This window comes from Peromyscus maniculatus, chromosome 19 (genome assembly GCF_049852395.1).
Source record: "Peromyscus maniculatus bairdii isolate BWxNUB_F1_BW_parent chromosome 19, HU_Pman_BW_mat_3.1, whole genome shotgun sequence".
Lineage (NCBI taxonomy): Eukaryota > Metazoa > Chordata > Mammalia > Rodentia > Cricetidae > Peromyscus > Peromyscus maniculatus.
In genome coordinates, this window is record NC_134870.1 from 3,363,428 (window position 1) to 3,384,914 (window position 21,487).

General features: G+C 47.1%; 1 protein-coding gene across 1 annotated transcript in view; it reads left to right on the top strand.

Annotated features, from left to right (window-relative positions):
* Window positions 1-21,487, top strand: part of Lama3 (laminin subunit alpha 3) — a 234,597-nt gene that overhangs the window by 10,666 nt on the left and 202,444 nt on the right. The window contains exon 2 of the mRNA XM_076554744.1: window positions 13,437-13,589. Within this exon, the coding sequence (XP_076410859.1) occupies window positions 13,437-13,589 (153 nt within the window). The remainder of the gene's footprint in view (window positions 1-13,436; window positions 13,590-21,487) is intronic.

A 21,487-nucleotide genomic window follows, 5' to 3' on the forward strand; every position in this document is an offset into this window, starting at 1 on the left:
TCATCTTTTTCCGGGTTTTGAAACTCGAGTCCTTCCCCACAGCTTTAGTGACGCATAGTTTAAATTCTATAAAATGTATCTATTGCAATTCTTTAGGCAGGATCGTGTAAATAACTTCTCTTTAAATTCCATTTATGTATAGGTTGTTGTAGGGTTTTGAACAGATATGAGTGGGAGAAAGCTGACTTCAGGATTGTGTTCCGTTTGTTAATTCAGTGGGGTTGGGGAACAGATCCTGGGGTTCCCCACTTCATTGTTTTTAACAACTCCTGGCATTTTTAAAGGCTTTATTAGTTTTTGGTATCACAACATTCTTCAGGTAGGGTAATTTTTATTTTCTCTGCCAGCCCTGGAGTTAATTCTTCAAGGAGCCTGGTTTTATTGAGTATGACATCTGGAAACCAAGGGGTCTTCGTCCCTTGTCGCTACCAGTGGGCCTTGCTTCCAGGCCCTCTCAGTGGCCAGGTTTATGAAAAAATATGTTAGCTGGCTCTCCTCTATATTTATACACATCTGCATTAGAGATGCAGTTGATTTTTAATTATTGATTTTACATCCATGACCTTGCTATAGTTTTTTTTTTTTTATAGACTCTTTGGTATTATTCTTTGGTGTATATTTGGATGTATTTTTTTCATCTTTTCCAATCCTTATGTCTTTAGTTCATCCACCCATCCATTCACAAACAATTATGAAATGCTTACTATTCTATATTCTGAGGATGCAAAGAGCTTCTAGATACAAAGTTACTATAGATGACTAGTGCTGGCAAGGCCTAATTTCCTTAAAACTGCGGGGAAGCTCCTTTGGTGGCTTGTAACGTCATCTGTGTCTTGGAAGAAGCTCTTCTCATGGCTGAAACACCTGACAGCAGTAATTTAGACTTGAGTCTTATTCTAATTCCCCCAGCTTCCTGATGCTGGAAAACGATGCCACTTCATTTTCCTTACATCCAAAAGAACAATAATAACTGTAGCTCGTGTGTGTGTGTGTGTGTGTGTGTGTATTATCTCATGCTGGAGATACTAGGACCAGTTGTGGGAATCTCTTCTTCTACCATGTGGGTCTTGGGGACCAAACGTCAAATTCAGATGGCCAAGTTTGGTGACAAGCGCCCTTACTCACTGAGCCATCCTGCTGGCCCACAGCATCCTTTTTCTGTGGCAATGCACACTGTGTTATAAACTGGATAGATCTGGTGTGCTGACTCATTCTCAACAGCTAACACTTCTGAAGCCTTCTATTTATAGCGTTGTAACATTGTTTTGGAACATGTTAATGACTAGTTTAGACACTAATGAATGCATAGGATACAATGCCATTTGGGAGGTTAATTTTTAAAGCTAATTTAGGTAGCAATAATATATTTTTTCCAGATCACAAATAGTTTCTGGTTGTCATTTAGCTATTTCTGGGTACATTTGCCCACTGAGAAAGGACTTATTAATGGTCCCGAAGTAGTTGAAACCAGCGGTCTAAATGAAAGGGCCTGCCTGGGGCTGTGGTGTCCGTGTGAACTCCTGGCTAAAGGCTGAGGAGAGTTCGAAATCTGCTTGACAGGGCTGCCTCTGCGCTGGGCCTTTGCCTGCTTTGCAAGAAAGAGCTTCCAGGGCACCAACTGGAATTCTCACGCCAACAGGGTGGGCCTGCCCAAGGGAAGCCAGCTCATTGAGTCCCACATGTCCTCTCAGCCTTGTAAGCGTTACAAGCTCTCATTGGTTTCACCACTGTCAGAAAACACATGTGGGATTAACACATGGAGGTCAGAAGTACGGGCTTTCCGTGACTGTCTTCACCATGAGAAGGGAGAGAAGCTGGTTCCCCGTGACTCTGATGCCGTCATTCCGCAGCGCAAACTTTATAGGAAGGCACCAAGCAAAGGGCAGAATGGGGAAGAGGAAAGGCAGGCAGATCATCAGGGACCGCTGCTTACTGTGAGATCGTAGTTTAACACACACTCATGTCGTACTTAGGGATGCCAGGCACTGTCTGGATGTGCCTTACATATGTTGACTCCTTGCTTTAAAAAATAAATTGTGTGTGTGTGTGCATGTGTATGCATGTATACCACTTTGTGTGTGTGTGTGTGTGTGTACACGCACGCATCTGTATGCATGTGTGTCACTGTGCATGTGTGTGTGTGCATGTGTATGCATGTGTGGTCAGCATTCAACTGTGCATGCAAGCCAGCAAAACACACACACACACACACACACACACACACACACACACATACACACGCATGCACACACACAATGTAATAGTGTAGAACAAAGTCTGGTCCTTCCACCTTTACATGCGTCCTGGGGGATTGAACTTGGGCTGTCAGGCTTGTACTGTAAGCGCCTTTATCTAGTGAGCCACCCCACTTGTCTCTGTGACCTCTTAGTCATCACAGTGACTTAGGAATCCATGAAGGAGCTTTGTTGGACATACTCATCTTACCAGAAAGGATTCTGAAGCACAGAGAAGGTAAGTGACATGTCTAAGACCACAGGGTGTGGTGAGCAAGATTCAAACCCTGGTACGAGTGTGCACTGTACTCACTGCGCCACGCTTCTGTGCTACCACTGTGCAGGTAACCATGCCTTCCTCAGAGCTCCAGCTCAGCTTTGCTGGAACCATCTCTGATTCCTTGCTTTAAAAAATAATTTGTATGTGTGTGTGCATGTGTATGTGTGTATACCACTTTGTGTGTGTGTATGTGTGTGTACACGCGCGCATCTGTATGCATGTGTGTCACTGTGCATGTGTGTGTGTGCGTGTGTATGCATGTGTAGCACCACTTCGGAGCTATTTCTGCTCCAATCTCCTTCTGTGTTAGCTCTTCGGTTCCCTGAGGGTGGAACTGCTTCTTCCTGCGTGTGACGGTCTCTCTTGTGGCAGCTTGCCTTAGGCGCAATGTTCAAAGGGCAATGCCAGCCTAGGAGTTTCCTGCCAGGACAACAAATGCCCTGGTGGAAGCCTTGGAAAGAAAAGCACCAGAGTGTCAGCAAGCTGGGTTTTGTGAACTTTCCCTGGAGAGGTGTGGATAGGGCACCAATGGGAGACCAAGGCAATGATTCCACCAAGTTCAGTTGGGCGAGCCAATGAGTTTAGGGGTCTGCGTATAGTGCACAGGTGGTGACCCCCAAGCAGACACCCCACTGAAAAGACACCCCGGCAGAGCTGACACTTCCCATAGCTGCAGAGATGGATCCCTCCCGTCAGTTAGCCCTCCACCTCTACACACTGTCATGCCTTCTGAAGTCATGAGCCCTAGGACCACGTGCAGAAAGATGGCAGGAATCTGACATGAGGTTCTTCTTCTGTAAGAACATCACCAGGCCTGACCTTCTGAATCCTCACAGCTGCTCTTGAAGATAGTAATGTCTCAGGTGTGGCCTTGATACACCAGTTAATATGGATGTCTGGAACTGGGCTTCTGGAAGCTGGAGGGGTGCAGAAGGAGCTTTTTCTGATGGGTTTCAGGAGGAGCACAGCCCCGTAGACATCTTGAGTTTGGGCTTCTCACCCCCAGAGTGAGACCACCCACTGCTGTTCTAGATCAGCCTACAAGTGCTTTCTGTACAGCAACTGCAGCTTCAAATCAGTCACTCACGGTACTTTTTGACCAGGATGGGAGGGGTCTGTCTTTAAGGGAGAGCAGAAGATGGGGTGCTGTGTGAGGCCCTAGGGGTGGAATGAAGGCCACTTTTTTTTTGAGATGTTTAACCAGACTACTGCAGATGTGGTCCTTAGACAGAATGAGGCTGAGCAGATGGCAGGGAATATTGACTTAGGAGTCTTCCTTATATGTGAGGTGCTCACCAGACTGGCACAGGGTAAGGGTTCAGGCCCGTTTGGATCAGCTCACAGAAACACCTGTGTACCGGCCTGGGCGATCTGTTTGGAGACTTTCTCACCGGGGGCTTTGGCCGGGGCACCTCATACACATCTCTATCAAGACTCCCTTTGTGTGGGATTCAATTAGCTGGCTGAGGCTGCCAAAAGGAGTGCACAGACAGGACTCGGATGGCTCTAGAGGCCAGGAGTCCAAGATCAAACTGTTGTCCAGTGAGTTCTTCGTGGGTCTCACTCTTTGGCTGCAGGGTCTGTTTTCTCCCCGGCCTTTACACACTATTCCCTATGGACAAGTCTGTGTCCTAATCTCACCCACGAAGGGCACTGGCCTTAGGGACCCCCACACGGTCTCACTTTGCCTTAATTATTCCCTTGAAGTCTCTTTCTCCAAATACAGTCACATTCTGAGCTACTAAAGATTAGGTCTTTAACATAGGGATTTTGGGACCCAATTTAGCTCACCAGTGTCTTGGGCGAGGCCCCCCTTTTCCCTAATTGACTTCTTAGTCTCTACTCTCGCTTCATTCCATTTCTCTCCTGGGCCATAAAAAGCCTTTTGGGGGCATCTTTGGGGGTGGGGCAACTCCTCCTGCCATCTGCCCTTTGCACGGTAATATTCCATGGCAGGGGGTACAGTGGAACCCCAGGGCACCAGCACCCCCTTTTCTTCTTGGCCTCTGGTCACAGAAAATGAAAGGTCGTGGTGGTTGCCTTCCTTACTCCAACTGACCAGCTTAACACCTGAGAGTGGACGGGGCTGGTGAAGTGTCTTTTGAGGTGACCTCTGCTTCCTCCTACCTGTAGTATCTGGAGATAATGCTTATAGATGCACTTGTGTGTAATATTCATTTGCCTCCATATTTAATAAATATTTACTGACATCTTCTGTGAATCGGGCAGGTGGGATGGTGATAAAGGGCAGGTGAGACATTTCAAAAACAAGGCAGGGCCAGTCCCTGAGCTAACATCCTATGGGGAGATGGTGACCATGAGTAAAATGGACCGATCACAGGTCATCGCTGACCTGGGGAGAGGATGTAGGAGTCCATGATAGAGACCGATGGCAGAAACCCACGGTGTGAAGGGGAATCCAAGTGTGAGGCAGGGAAAGTGAGTTACAGGTAAGAGGAACAGCTGAGGTGGGAACATGAGGTGGGAACACGTCCTATATTTTCTAGGAACTCAGAAAACCTCACAGTCCTCAGATGTGATGTATTTTGAATATTATCCTGAGTGAGATTGTGTAACTTCTCCAGGGTTTCCAACCATCTCACCCTGGCTCTGTGTGCATTTGTATTCTTTCTGGTCTTTGAAAGAATTTAAGTAATAAAACCAAAGCTGGATGAATGGAAGTGTTGAGGGATTTGAGACAATGGAAACATAAATCAGAAAGGGTCTAATTACAAGATTAACGTAGTAATTGGAGGTTGAGGGGGAGTCTGATTTGAGGAATGAGTCGGGCCAGGGTCTGACTGTCTCCCCACACCACCCCACCCCACCCCCGGGACGAGGACCATGTCTAGCTCTTAGCAGGCCAATGGTTGGTTCAAAGGAATAGTCTACTAGGCAGCCCCACTGTGCTCAGCCCCGGCCTCCAGCTGAGCGCTAAAGGAAGGACTGCTTTGGGGCAGTGAGTGCACAGGCTGGGAAACCCTTTTTGAATAGAAAAGAACCACACAGAGGAAGCATACTGTAACCAGCGTTCCAAATTCCTTTCTGATTTGCTCTTAATAAGCAAGGGACGACGTCGGTGCCTGAGAGGTCCTGGGGACCAGGGGAGATCCGGGCGAGTGTGAGAGGCACTTCCGGGCCAGAGCAGCCAGCCGAGAAGTGAGGAGAGGAGCCGGCTCTGGGGAGGCCCAAGTGGCCGAACAGGCAGGTTTGTGCGGTGGCAGAGAAAGTGATCCAGGTGACCTTAGTGACAGCACATCTGTGACACAGCACATCTGTAATGTCCAGTCTGTCCCCATGGAAACTATCACTAAGCCACAGATTAACTTGTAGCTAATTGGTGCACGTCACCTTAACTTATTGATCATGTCAATGACTACTGAATACCTGCCTTGTGCCAGGTACCTAATTCTAGGTTTACGGTTGTGAACAATGTATCAGAGGGTGTTTACAGTTCAAGAATTATCATGAATTGCCGGGCGGTGGTGGCGCACGCCTTTAATCCCAGCACTCGGGAGGCAGAGCCAGGTGGATCTCTGTGAGTTCGAGGCCAGCCTGGGCTACCAAGTGAGTCCCGGGAAAGGCGCAAAGCTACACAGAGAAACCCTGTCTCGAAAAACCAAAAAAAAAAAAAAAAAAAAAAGAATTATCATGAATCTAAATGGTCAGTGATTGGATATAAATAAGTAAGAGAGTGCAGCTCACCTACCCCTTGTTAGGGGAAAGCTCTGAAAAGGGTCTGAAGTTGGGTTCAGTGTGTTCCTTGGAAAAAGAACAGCATGCATAGAGCCCAAGGCAGCCATAGCTTCTAGGCCACTGGAGAAATAGCATCAGTGTTGGAGAGAGGGTAAGGGAGGTAGGTATAGCTGTCCATGTGAAGTTTTTGAACAGGCCAGAGAGATGATCTGGGTGCCTGGAACACAGATGCTGTCTCCATAGCCCCAGGAGGGAAGGCAAGCAGACTGCGCTCAGCAGTCACAGGGAGGCTGTGGATCAGGACCAAAGCAGGTTAAGTGGGTTCCTGCTTTGACAAGAAGGTAGGGAAAGAAGAGCATTGACAGCAGAGAGCATGTATGCAGCAGTAACTCCAAGGAGACCGAGAGGGAAGAAGGGCAGAAAGCGCCTTGGTGTAGAGAGCTCCCGCTGTTCACAGACAAAGGCTGAACACATCTTCGTGCAGCGGCTGAGTCAGAGTGTCAGGTAGGTGGTGCCCTCGTCACAGACAGGCGTCCTCCAGCCAAGGACAGACTGCAGCGAGGTCCCAACCCCAGATGCCTGCCTTTATCCAGTCTCCTCTCCCCTCCCTGCTCCAGTGCCCAGCTTGACTCAGCCCTTCCTGGGTTCTTCTCTCCGCTCCTGCCTTGGACAGACTGTTCCTTCTCTTTGTGCTTCTGACTCCCCGGTGATTGTCTCTACCTCCAGGATTTATCTAGAAAACAAAACACACATAAGCAAAGTGCAGGGTGTGAAACCTGGCTTGTAGATGCTTCCTTTTGTCTCCATTGTTGCCCACACAGTGGCTCTGTGATCGTGGCCATCGGGGGTCTCTGTGGTGCACCTGTGTGTATCAGTCCTGTTACATCTTACTCTCCAGACTCACAAGCAGAAAAATCATTGGGGGCAGGGGTGGGGAGGTGCCTTTAAGGAATTCTGGTCCAGCTCTCACCAGAGATGTTGATTCGGTAAGGCCAGTGCAGGACCCTCGAGACTGCATTTTCAAGAAGTGCCAATGGCACTTCCCAGTGGCAATGTGCTCATGTACCAGAGCAGGGTACTTCATGTGGAGCATCACATTTAACCCTCATGAGAACAGCATAAAATCGGCAGGATTAACACACTTAAATAAAAAGAAAACAAAGCTGGGGGGGCGGGGTAAGTGATGCCACTAATGTTCCACGGCTGTAATCATGAGGGTCGGATTTGAACCTCTACCTGCTGTGGTTTGGATCTGAAATCCCTCCTGAAGGCCATGAGGTAGTGTCCTGGCTGCTGGCTGATGGATTCTGGGGAAATGGGTGGATCAGGATGGGCTTTTGGGAGGTGATAGATGTTCCTGAGAGGGGACTCAGCTGAAGGAGGGGGCCCTGGGTTGTGCTCTTAGGGATTGAGTGTACTAGTGACTTTTCTTGTTGCTGTTACAAAATACCTAACCAAACAACAACAAAACCTTAAGGAAGGAAGGAAGGGTTAATTTTGTTTGATTTTACAGTTTGGGGGTACATCATCATGACAGGGAAAGCATGGTGGCAGAAACGTGAGGTGACGTCACATTGCCTCAGTAGTCAGGAAGCAGAGAGAGGTGAATGCTGGTGCTCAGCTTGCCCTTCCTTTTTATCCCCTCTAAGACTCCAGCTCATGGACGGTGCTATCCGCACTTAGAGTATATGACTATGTTACTGTTAAAGACTCCAGCTCATGGGCGGTGCTAATAGATGATCATGTTACTGTTATGATCCTTTTTCTGAGGAGATGAGATACAAATGCCTACTCATCTCAGATAGGAACTGACGACAGCAGTCATATCACCAAAGTCCAATTTGATGAGCCAGTGAGCTCGCTGAGGTACAGGAGTGTGGGTGAAGGGTTACTTAGATGATCAGGGACTCCTTGGGGGCAGCGGTGCCACTGAGACCCACCCCAGCATGGGTAACCCTTCCCCCTGGTTAATCCAGTCTAGGAAGTCCATCACAGACATGGCCAGAGGTTTGTTTCCCAGGTCATTCCAGACCCTGTCAAGTCAAAAATCCATATTCACCACCACAGGAATTCATCTTGTTCCCAGCCATTTCTCTTCCCCTGCCTCTTTCCTGGCTTCCTGGTCACCATGAGGTGACCAGCTTTTCTTCCCACCACAGGCTCCACTCTGCCTTGTCTCAGGACCAAAGTGATGGGACCAGGTGCCCAAGAACTGAGACCCCCAAACAGTGAGCCACAACTTTTCCTCCTTTTAGAGGAATTTCTCAAGTGTTTTGTCATAGCTACAGCAAAGCTCATGGACACATCTGTTCTGCTCCAAAATATACACCTCTAGAATAAGCTAGAAAGATCCACGCACCCACCCTGCCTGGAGTTTGGACCAGATGTGCACAGTTTTTGAATTACTCATTTGCATATACTTGTTTATTTTTCTTAAAGTTTTCCTTAAGTTCTTAGAACCAACCTTGAGTCCCTTGTTTTCTCTCCCATTCAAATCTGATAACTGGAAGCCTGGCACATAGGGAGGTAATGCCCACGCCTCTGAGCTGGGAAACGTGCAGGAGCCACAGAACTGTACTCTGTGTGCTGTGAAGCCCCACTCACACCACACTATGCAAACTTTCAGGAACACGACAGAGTGCTTGCTTTAACGACTGTAACCCACCTGTGTGTTTGGGTGCCTCTCAAAGGGAGCAGGATCTTTGCAGGGGCAGCCTGAGGTGTGGAATTTCCCTGCAGGAAATTCTCCACTTTAGGGCGGGCTTAGGTTTGAGCACTGGAGATACCATAGCCTCGGGAGTCTTAGAAAATGATGCCAGGAGTGGAGCCGCTGGCAATGTGCGTGCATGGCACCTGACGGGGCTGTTGATGGATGAGTGTGGTCAGATGTTCCTCTTGCCAGGATTTCTGCACCTGATTTGAGGGCAAACATGTAAACTGCTGCCAGGCAGGACTCCTTTCTGAGCTGGGCCTCTGGGCACATCTGGTGGTGGCAGGTACTTGGAAAACAGCATAATTGCTATTCCAATTCAGCCTCACATTTCATCCAAATCGGAGACAGGGCTCTTTGATGTAACTTGCAGAGTGGATCAGCCAGGGAAGAGTACGTACAGTCTTGGGTTGTAGGTAGCATCTCTAGACCTCTGTGCAGTCCTGGTTCCAGCATGTTCTAGTTGTGTGGCCTCAGGCAAGGCACTTTAACTCTTTTTGACTTCATTTCTCCACCTTCAGGTTTCATGGGCTTTGTTATGAGCCCCAGAGTGTTGTAGATACCAAGCAAGCACATTGTAGCTTCGTGTTCCCAGCCTCCCACATGTCCATGCCATCCCTAGTCTAGCACTTTCTAGGAATATGTAATGGTCAAATGACTTCTCTGGTCTCTTAGCAACTTTCTTCAAGGGCAGATTCAACCATTAGTGTTATTTTTCTGATTTCAGCCCAGTTCTGATGCTCTGGGTTGTGAGTAATTTGGATAAATTGAGCAAAGGAATCTGTTCAAACAGAAAACCAAAAGTTCTGTCGGGGGTACTGTTGGAACCAGTGCCTATGTAATTAGAACCATACAGTGTTTGCATTGTAAATTCAGTGCAGAGTACGACATGCCAGAGGCTGTGTAGCCTAAGATGTTGTCAAGAGTGTGGGGAGCTAGCGGAGATGAGATGTCCATCTGTCCATCCGCATGAAGAAGATGCTGCTGCTGAGCTACAGGATGGAAGCTGGTTTATCTCCTGTGCACTACCAGTGCTGGAGTCTCACGCCGGCTATTTATTTGAAGAGTCCTCTCTCCCTCCCTCCCTCTCTCCCTCCCTCCCTCCCTCCCTCCCTCCCTCCCTCCCTCCCTCCCTCCCTCCCTCCCCCTTCCCTCCCCCTCCCTTCCTCCCTTATAAAAATTGTGTGTGTGTGTGTCTGTCTGTCTGTCTGTCTGTGTGAGTGTATATGCACATGGATGTGCAGATGCCCAAAGAGGCTAGAAGAGGGTGTTGGATCTCTTGGATCTCTTGGATCTGAAGTTATAGGTATTTGTGAGCTTCCTGATGTGGGTGCTGGGATCTGAACTCTAGCCTCAAGTCCCCTTAATTGCTGAACCGTTTCTCCAGCCCTTATTCCCTTCCCTTCCAGCCCCTCCATTGCATTTTCCGCTTCCTACATTCCTCGACTGACGGCAGCCTCAGCGCAACTGAGAGTGAATCTTTTGTCCTGTTCATCTTTGTGTGTTGGAAACTTCTGGTGCAGAGTACCCGCAACAGTTGCTTGCTGTGTGTGCAGGGAATATTCGCTCTTTGTGCCACTTTCCTCTTGACTTCCCCCTGATTTGTTTGTGGTTGTTAAAAATACTGGGGTTCAGACGCAGGCTTCGACTAAGGATTTCTCATTACCTTCAGTTTATGACATGCTCCTATGGCCCTTTTATGGCGAGTGTGTGTGTGTGTGTGTGTGTGTGTGTGTGTGTGTGTGTGTGTGTGTGTGTGATAGTTTAATACTAAAGTAAACATACATGAAATGCATGGACTTGCTACCAAAACCAAAAGCAGAACCTAAATGACGGCCCACGTGGTAGCATATGCCCTGTCTCCACTGTCTTCAGTTACTTGAACCCCACCCTGGACCCTTCATTAACTGTTTGTTTCCCTCCAGTTCCTTCTTTCCTTTTGTTTTGTTTTCTTTTTTGACACAGGGTCTCACTGTGCGGCCCAGGATGGGCCTCAGGCTCGGGAGGCTTGTGCCACAGTGTGAGGGTTTCTATTGCTGTGAGGAGACACCATGACCACCGCAGCTCTTAAATGGAAAGCATTTCATTGGGGCTGGTATACAGTTCAGAGGGTCAGTCCATTATCATCATGGCAGGCAGCGTAGCAGTGTGCTGGCAGACGTGGTGCTGGAGAGCCCACCATCTCGCAGGCGACGGGAGGTTGAGGCACTGGGCAGTATCCTGAGCATAAGCCTCAAAGCCCACCCCCACAGTGACGCACTTCCTCCAACAAGGCCACACCTCCTAATAGTGCCACTCCCTATAAGATTGTGGGGGCCAATTACGTTCAAACTACCGCACACAGCTTCCTGAGTGCTGCAATTACAGGCATACACCTCCATGCCCCGCTGCTTCTTTGAAATAGTTTTTATTATATCCATATATTTTTTTAAAGAATAAAGGCTTTCATTGTGGGTTGCTTTTAATTGTAATGCTGTTTTCACTAACGTATTTCCAAGATCCTTGCTGAATTTCTTCATTTATTTACTGTTGTCCACTTACGGAGTGGCCATACCATTCTTGAATGACCTGCTTTCCCGTAGCCAGGCAGGGTTAGGCTCAGGAGTTTGCCCTTGTGGACAGGCTGCAATAAATATTCTTGCAGCTGATACCATCAAAAATGTACAAGCCATTCTTTCTGAGTTCTGAGCTGAGGAGTTGTATTCCTGTGCTCTAAGTGTGAATCTACTTTAGGAGTGATGCCAAAGCAGCTTCTCAAGCTTTTATACCAGTTCACACCCTCTCTGACACTTGCTGCACTGTAAATCTGGGCAGCCTGAGTGTGTGTGAGATCTATTGCATGTGGTCTGCTACAACTGTTAACGGTGATCATGGGAGATACGTTCTCAAGTCTTTACCGCCTCCTCTGTGAGACGTCTGGGTTTTTTGTTTGTTTGTTTGTTTGTTTTGTTTTTGTTTTGTTTTGTTTTGTTTTTGGAGACAGGGTTTCTCTGTGTAGCTTTGTGCCTTTCCTGGAACTCACTTGGTAGTCCAGGCTGGCCTTGAACTCACAGAGATCTGCCTGCCTCTGCCTCCTGAGTGCTGGGATTAAAGGCCTCAGATCACCAAAGTGCTGCTTCTGAGTCCTAGAAGTGTCTTTATGTAATATCAAAAGATAAACATCTGCACAGACAGCTCAGCACATGGGAAGGAGCAGTTGTACACCACATGAAAACATTTTGTGCACGAGCACATTTGTCTCCACACCAGAGCCAAGCTTATCTCTGAACATTTGAGAATTACTGAAGATGCCGGAAGAGCTACCATTTGTCACAGCGTGCTTCTGAGGAGGGGGTGAGCGTAACTTTGCTCCTGTGCCTTCCCTCTCTTTCATGCTGCTTATACTCTGGGATAACTTAGTTTGGAGTGGAGTAGTTCAGTCTCTGAGGTCCATCCCTGGTGAGGAAGCAGGACTCTGAGCTGGGCAATGTCGGGAGGCAGAGGCAGGTGGATCTCTGTGAGTTCAAGGCCAGTCTGGTCTACAAAGTGAGTTCCAGCACAGCCAGGACTACACAGAGAAACCCTGTCTCAAAAAACCAACGTGTGTGTGTGTGTGTGTGTGTGTGTGTGTGTGTGTGTGTGTGTGTGTGTATGTATGTGTGTGTGTGTTCCAAACACAGGGAAGACCAAGGCTCAGCTCTTTGGCTGGTAAACAGCTGTAAACTTCTGCATTGAAAAGCACAAAGTAGAACAAAACAGAAATCAAAACCATCTGCCTGCCAAAGAGAGCAGCTCATTTAGGGGCTGGCTATTCTAACACCAGACATCACCCCAGGTAAAAACACCCCACTTTACCAACTGAATGAGCTGCTTCTCACTCAGCACTCACAACCTCATCTCGCCACTGATCTCTCAAGTCTCCTTCAGTGCTTAGGTCAGTAGGGACCGGCTGGCCCCCGTCTTTGCTCATGTTGGCTGTTCAACTTGGAACACTTTCTTGTCTGAGGCTAGAGACCATTTACCAGTCTTTTCCACTCTCTCCAGGCAGTCCACGGTGGACTGTGCTCCGCCTGAGACCTCGGCATCCGGTACTGTGCAGAGGCGCCTGCTGGGTCCTAGGCTTCCCCGCGCTTGTTTGTACACTTAGCGCCTCTGCTGGGATTGTGAAGGGAATCCTCCCTGTACCAGTGCCTCACACAGAACTGCTAGGATGGGGATTTAGAGTCCAGGGGGGGTGTTAAGGAGAAAAACCTTTGCATGTTCAATACAGAAAGCTTTTTGTAGAGCCTTGTGTGGGTCGAGGTACACAGAGCTATGATGGACAGAAGGAAACAACCTGAGCTACAGGTAACATGGTTTCACACCAAGTGAAAAAGAAAATCCCTGCCTGATTGCGGTCTTCAGAGCTGCATATTGCCATGTAGCTCTACAGCATCTGTACGCTAGCGGACGACGGTCTTGGTGTGACCATTTCTTTTGCTAAATTGATGCAAAAACATTCCTTGAAATGTTTAAAAAGACCTTTTCTCCTCCTCAGGGCCAGTTCTGTGACTATTGTAATTCTGAGGATTCCAGGAAGGCACATCCAGCCACCCATGCGATTGATGGATCTGAACGTTGGTGGCAAAGTCCCCCTCTCTCTTCAGGCATACAGTACAACGAAGTCAACCTCACCTTGGACCTGGGTCAGGTGAGTTTGGCTTTTGAGTGGAACGGAATATTGGTTTGGATCACTGTTTCTGTGATGGTTTCTGACATGAAAAATTTATTGTCAAAAATAAAATTTAGTTTTAATCCATTTGTTGTTTTCAACCCATGACATTGATATTTGCTTCCTTTAAAACCCAGACCAGCACGAGTCACCTTGTCTGTGAATTACGTTTAAAACACAGTGGTGGGGATCGGAGAGCCAGCTCAGTTGGTAAAGTGCCTGCCACACAGAGATGAGGACCTGAGTTCAGTCCCTCAGAATCAACATAAAAGCCAGGCATGGTGGCGGCTGTCACCCAGTGCTGGGGAGGTGGAGACAGGAAAATCCTGGGGTTTGCTGAGCAGCCAGCCTAGGCAAATCAGCGAGCTCTGGGTTCAGTGAGAGACCCTGCCTCAAAAAAGAAGATGGAGAATGATTGAGGAAGAGACTCAGTGTTGACCTCTGGCCTCCATACACAAGAGTACATATGTGTATACATACTCTCACACATACACCTACATGCATACACATAAATATAGAGTTGTGAGTATTATGAAAATATTCTTTATTATTATTTTGTGTCATAATGCAAACATAAAGTTATCATTTTCACCGTTTAAGTGTATTGTTCAGTGGCGCTTACTGCCCTGACATTGCTGGACAAACACCATCACCGTCCACAGTCTGCACCTCTCTGTCTTGTAAAGCTGAAACTCCCCACCTGGTCCTTCCCCCATCTCTCCTGTAATCCAGGCAGCCATTGTGCTACTTGCTGGGGACTGATATCTCTAGGACTGTCACATAAGTGAAATATAAAACTTGCCTTTTTGTGGCTAACCTAAGCTTTCAAGCTTTTGTACCATGTGCCAACATTTCCTTCCTCCTCTGGGCTGAATGAATAGTATTCCATGTATTTCTATCCACCATTGTATGTCTCCATTGATGGATACTTGGGTTACTTCCAGCTTTGGGCTATTGTGAATAGTGCCATCAAATACATGGGTGTGGTGATTATATTTTTATTGCATTCTTCTTCCTGGAAATTCTGAATCACTGAACAATGAATACCATAATTTGGAGCCTTATTTGGCCAACTGGTCCACAGGGAGGCAGGCTTGAGGTCTATCCTGTGTAGGCTATGAGGGCCCCAAGATGGATGCCCCTGGTGCATATAGCATATAGTCGATTCCCTTGTCCTTGAGCACAGGCAGCATTGTGACTGTCGTAGATGTGGCTCCCATACTTAGGTGGCATCGTATGACAAACATGAGGAATTTTTGTGAATGCATTTATGGTTCTGTAAGCCAGTTGATTCAAATGGGGAAGTTTTCTCTGATGAGTAGAGTTTCCAATGGGATTGTACCTTCTGAGGGGAGACATTTGACCCTTGTGAGTCTCCCCTACTGGCCTGAAAGGCAGACACTGTCAGGTTGTGTACTTCCCCTAGGGACAACCATGGGACAAGGATCTGAAAGTAGGCTCCCAAAGCTGAAGGTGGCCCCAGCCAGCAGCCGACAGAGCAGTGTCCAGCTGACAGCTTGATTGCACTTTTGATCTTGAGCAGAGAACTTGGCCAAGCCGTTCCTGACTCCTAGCCAGTACTTTGAGATAATAAATGTATTATTTCAAGACATTAAGCTTAAGGTACTTTGTTATGCCCAAGCAGAAAATGAATACAACTTATTCTCCCTGAGGAAGTTCAGACTCTTCCTTTTACCTGTATTTATTACATTTCTTCCATGTGCCAAACACTGCAGTAGGCACCTGGGATATATCACAGATCCTAAATGTATACATAGTAAACTCGTGTAGTGTGTTTGAAACTGAAAAGGGCAATGGAGGACTGAAAAAGCCAAGTAGGCTAAGGTGTTGTGTGTCAGGGACAGTAGTTGTAGCTGCTGCTTTTTCTGGCTCTTCAGAGCAGAGGTTACTGTGAACATACAGTTGAAGCAGAGTTCTGAAGCATGTGAAAGGCTTTGTCAAGCACATAGATGTCTGTAGCACAGATCCTAATTGGTCTTATTAATAATAACCCGGAGTCAGATATCAGGTTGAAAGCTGAAAGATCAGAGAAGCAGAACAGCCAGCCACTAGTTCTTACCTCTATGAAATCCTCAGCCTGAAAGGGAGATGAACTCCTGTCTCCTCCCGCCTTATATTCCTCTCTCCACCCAGCCATATCACTTCCTGTCTCCACCTCCCTAGTGCTGGGTTTAAAGTTATGTTTGTTTCTCATTCAGACTGGATCAATCTTGTGTAGACCAGGCTGGCCTTGAACTCATAGAGATCCGTCTGCCTCTGCCTCCCCAGTGCTGGGATTAAAGGCATGCGCCACCACTGCCTAGACTCTATGGTTATCTAGTGGCTAGCTCTGCCCTTTGGTCTTCAGGCAAGCTTTATTTGTTAAAGCACAAACAAAATATCGCCACAGATGCGTGTCACCCAGACAAAGGGAACAGCTCTCCCAAACCCCTAAGACAGAGTTTATATGAAAAGCAGAAGAGCAGCATGGAGACCAGAATGAGCAAGGAGGAGGTGGCAGCGGGAGAAGGGGTCGAGGAGGAACAAGCCACAGGTGACCGGAAAATGAAGCGAGAGTCAGCTGGGGGTTTTGAGTCTGGGATGGACACTCGCTGCGTATCTTAAAGTCATCTCTTTGGGTGTTCTGTAGCGGCGGATAAGGAGCTGAGTGGGAGGAAGATAACCAACCACAGCCCATGAGGGAGGTGCTGGTAGCAGCTGTGATGTCGTAGTGGATTGTAGTGGAGTTAGGGAAAGGGAGGACTTAGGGATGACTCCCTAGATGCTTGAGCACCACTGTCGACGGAAACATCTGTGGGAAGACCGCACATCTGGTGCTGTGGCTCTGGAGGGCTCTCTGGGGGAGAAGTAGAAGTTGAATGTAGATTCCTTTGGTCTCGCTTGTGCTGGCTTCTCCCAGCAGCTTCTCAAGTCTGTTGACTTAAGCTTTCCATCTGCTTTGAACATTTCAATCATTTCATTGAATAATTCTCAGTACTTTTCCTTCTGGGATTCTGACAACAAATGTTAGCTTTAAATTTTTTCTGTGTGTGTGTGTGTGCATGTGTGTTGGTGCTAGTGTTTACCACATGTGTGCAGGTGTCTGCAGAGGTCAGACCCCCCCCCCAGGAGCTGGAGTCACAGGCTGCTGTGAGCCACTGGACATGGGTGCTGGGAACTAAACGTGAGTCCTCTAGAAGAGCAGCAAGTCCTCCTAACCACCCAGCTGCCTCCCAGCCCCAAATGCCAGCTCTTCCGTCACTGTTCTCCAGTTCTCTGGTGCTGTGTTCATCTTTATTTTCCAGCTGATTCTTTTCCTTTTTTTCCCCAGCTGAGACGGTTAGTCCTGACTTCAAATCCACAGATTATTTTGTATTTTGCCCCTATTAGGTTCTCAGGCCCACAGAGAAAATTTGAACTTTGCCTCCTGTGCTTTTCAGCTCCCTTTTCTACTCGTTCTTTGTTGTATGTTTTATTTATTCATGGAGGGTTTTTTTTGTTTCAGAGTACTTATGATCATTTATTGGAGCACTGTTTGTAAGAGCTAAAAGTGGAAGCCACTCGAAGGTCTGCCAACTGACAAATGAGTAAACCAGATGCATCCTATGCACACAATGGGTTGTTACCCAACAGTAAGAGCTGTAAAATCTCCATGAAAGCTTCATGAGCAAATCTTGAAAACATCATGGTGTGTAAAGGAAGCCAGTTAAGAGGCCACGTGCTCCAGCTTGTGTGAAATGTGGAGAGGCAGATCTAGAGAGAGAAACCTTAGCTTGGTGCCTGCTTGGCCTGGGGCTTCTGGAGAAAGCTGGAGAATGGCTGCTAATAGGTCTAAAGTAGAAATGTGGTTTGTGGAGGAGAGCATCGCTTAGCAGCCGCTCCTGCATAGTGAGCACCGTGCGTGAGAGGAAGAACCACAGCTGCCGGTGCGGCTCCGGCAGATGTTGTCAACACTCACATATACCACACAACACCAGTGATGCTCTGACAAACATGCTGTTCTTGTCGCTGTTGTGTGCAGAGCACAGCTCACCTACAAAATTCTGCTAGAAAGAAATGGATAAAGATGTTCGCTGTTCCCTGAAAACCAAAAGATACTGAGGTTTCTTAGAATGTCATTTTCATTCAGAGTGGGCCTAGTTTTATGACAGAAGGCCCCTCAGCCTCCTTACTCTCTGTTGTGATGAGCAGGCCGCTCCTGACAGTGTCTCCCCATCCATTTGCATGTGATTTAATTCACAGAGATCCATCATGGGTCAAAGGCTGTAGTACGCTGATTCAGTGTGAATTAGTTTTCTTTCCCAAAGAGCTAACCTGAAGCTTAATTCAGGTTTTATCAGTAATGACCAAGATTTACCTATTGTCACTTTTTTTTTTTTTAATGAGAAAAGGTCTAGCTATGTAATCCGTTCAGCCTAGGACTCAGTATCTTCTTGCCTTAGCCTCCCAAATGCTAGGACTACAGGCATATACCAGTACAAATCATGTCACTTTTTTTTCCCCCAGGCACTGGGAATTGTACTCAGGGCCTGACCCATGCTGGGCACGCCTAACCTTTATTACGTCACTTTTTACCTGAGGCTTTCTGTAACAGGGAATTTTAACCCATCAAAATGATTCTCACCAAACATAACCATACCAGTTATACTTACAGCTTTTTTAAAGGCCATTTTAAAAAGACTTGCTTTTGAAAGCACCCCTTTGATGTGCTAAAGAACCCCTAATTAAGACACTTAAATTCAGAAAACACCAACATAGGAACAAGTTAGTAATCTGCTGGTGTCTGACAGACATCAGTCATAACATGCATATTCATGAAGGCTCTCTGTCCACCCACCTCTTGGCTGGCCAGGAGCGGCTTTGTACAGTGGGTGGCTCGGTGGTCTACAGTCAGCCTGCCCCAGCCTGTGCCTCGCATCCTGCTGACTTGCTGTGTGGCCCTTTACAACACATGAGCTGGCTCTTCTGTGCTTCAGTTCCCTCGTTTATAAACCCAGGCAACCACAGGACTGTTGAGGTTTAGCGAGTTAATGGCTTCATTTCCAGACCTCTTTGGGGCAGTGATAATATTTATTTTTTTATTTAACAAAATTGTGGGAGTCTGCCGGATTCCAGCTCTGACCTGCTCTGACCTATTGAAGGGTTCTTGGGTGGAGGAGAGAGAATGAAGAAATATTAGGTAGAAAGACAGACTTAGATGACAAGGAGAAAGACAGACACAGGATAGCTTCGGGAGGGCCTGGGTCAATACCCAGCTGCACTAGGAATTTATTCAAAAGGGCTTTTTATATCAATGCCAAGGGGAACAGCAAAAGACCTCCCTGCCTGCAAGATCAAAGCACACTGTACAGCCAACTGTAGACCCTTCAAAGACCTGGTAACCACACCCATGGTCAAATCCTCCCATTATGCAGCCCTGCTGGGTAAAGCAAGCCCAGATTCTCTGACCCTGAGTAAGTTCTCACTAGGAAGCCTCTGTGGGTCTCCACACAAAATGAAGTGAATTTCAATGAACATATTATTAAAAAGAACAGACTCATAACTTTTGTGCCTTTAGAAAACTAAAAATGCTCTTCGTTTAAGATCTGGAAAAGTAATATGAATTACCCCAGACTGAACACATTTTCTCTCTTTTATGTTGGCACAGGGTGGTATGTCAAGAAGCGTGTGCTGTCATGTGCAATTCATATTTTATGCCTCATTGATATGATCTATTTTCTTAACCATAAAAATGTCGTCAAGAGGCCAGATTTCACCATTTAAAAGTCATATTAATGTCTTAGAATTAGGGAAGTGTGAATTTTGATGCATGATTGGGAAATAAAACGGATCACTGACTTGTCTCGACCAAATCAACTTTTCTCAACTTGCTGAAAAGTGGAGTTTGTCTGTGAAGAGCTGGAGTCAGTTTGACGGCTTATGTTGTCAGGAGTGAGTAGATCATTCTGCCGCCTTCGGCACTAGCCGGTGACCCATCCTCTCCCCACCACGTGTGCATGTTTTCTTTAAAACAATATTTTAAATTCTTTTGACAACTTCATATACGTATAGAACATGTTATGTCCAGCTGAAGTCTCCTCCCACTGTCCCTGCTGGTTGGTGACTTTTCACTGTGTTTTACCTAAGTTAGTATCTTCAGGTCAGTCTTCAGGTTAGTATCTTTGCCTGTGATCTGCTGAAGTCGTGGTGTTTCCTGGGGTTTTGCAAGTTCATCACATTGTGTGTTATTCATGAGTTTCGGGCTATAAATCCAGCGAGAACGCTGTGTCTTATGGGAAACATTAGGTCATCTAACCAGCTGTGATCAGGTTGCTTTTACGTTTAAAGTGAAATGCGGTGTTTGGCTGTTGCAAGCAGAGTCTTGGAGGCCCAGGGACATTTGTGTCTTCCAGGTGCCCTGGTGGGCAGGGTGTCTTGGTGTGATACACATGGGCTTCCTGCAAGTGAGTCTTACTATGAACCCGTCACCCACTTGCCTGCTCCCTCAGGCTGGGGTCTAAGGATACATTGAGAGAACATGTGGGGGTTCTTCTGTGCTCCCTGAAATAAGGGGAGCTTGGATGTTGTGAAGAACTGGCTGTCCATCAGGATGGAGAGAGTGTCTAGGAACCAGAGGGAGCAAGCTGTACCTGTTGTCCGGGAATTCACCTCAAGAAGGCTCGTAAGGCTTTTCTGTACCTGTTATGTAGGCTGTTGCTACTATGTGAAAACAAAACAGAATGAAATAAACCCTGTCCCTGCCCTCAGAAGGACTGGACCCCTGCATGGATGCAGCACCATCCCGAAGGTGGACAATACCTGGTTTCCACCTCATCAAAACCAAAAGTGTTCCTTAACAACTGTCCCAACTGTGGCTTCAGGAAGCTGGGGAGTGTCGTCTTCTATCCGCCTGTGAGGTTCCTTTCTCACCTAATGCCTTGTACAATGTTTAGCCTGCAGCAGATGCTCAGTAAAGGTTTTGCAGTTTGTGTAGAGTGAACAGAAGGTGAACCTGGATCAGTTGTCCTTTGTCAGGGAACAGAAACAATGAGAAGAAGCAGGTTGCTGTGAGTCGGAATCTCTGCATGGAGCAGGCCAGTTTTAGCTCCGCAGTTAGAGGATGGGTTCCACCATGACACCAGATCATAGGCAACAGACTCTAACTATTCGGTAGCAGTAACACAATTAGAAAACATAGATTATGTTTGGAGCAACTTGCTATTAATAAATATGCTATGAAATCACCACAGGGGTGTTTCTAGCACAGAGATGGGTAGATGCTTCATCTGAGGGTGGGTTTACCCACACACAGGTCTGTGCCTTCCACATCTCTCTTCATCTGAGGGCAGTTTACCCACACACAGGTCTGTGCCTTCCATATCTCTCTTCATCTGCGGGCGGGTTTACCCACACACAGGTCCGTGCCTTCCACATCTCTCTAGTTCCCTCTCCTTACCCTACTTTACTGTTCTTACATTTGTGGGTCTGGGAATGGAATGTAGGACCTCATACATGCCAGGCAAATGCTCCACCACCTACTCCTTGACATTTAGTACATCTCGGTGCCTTCCTCCCTGACTGATCTTGGGCTTTTTATGTAGCTGAGAATGAGTTTGAACTTCTCTGATTGTTGGAGTCCACTAGGTTTCCTAGTGGCTGTACCCAGCAGGACTGCATGGGAGGTTGATATGACCATGGGCCTGGTATTTGTGAGGGTCTAACTAACAAGGGGGAGGTCTTTTTCTCCCTCCCTTGGCATTATTATAAATAGACCTTTGGAATAAAGTTCTGGACCCGTTTGGATAAGGATCCAAGCCCGCCCAAGTCTATCTGTGTTTTCTCTCTGCTTCTTAACTCTCTCTTATCCCTCATTCCTCAAGAGTTTTGGGGTAAATAAG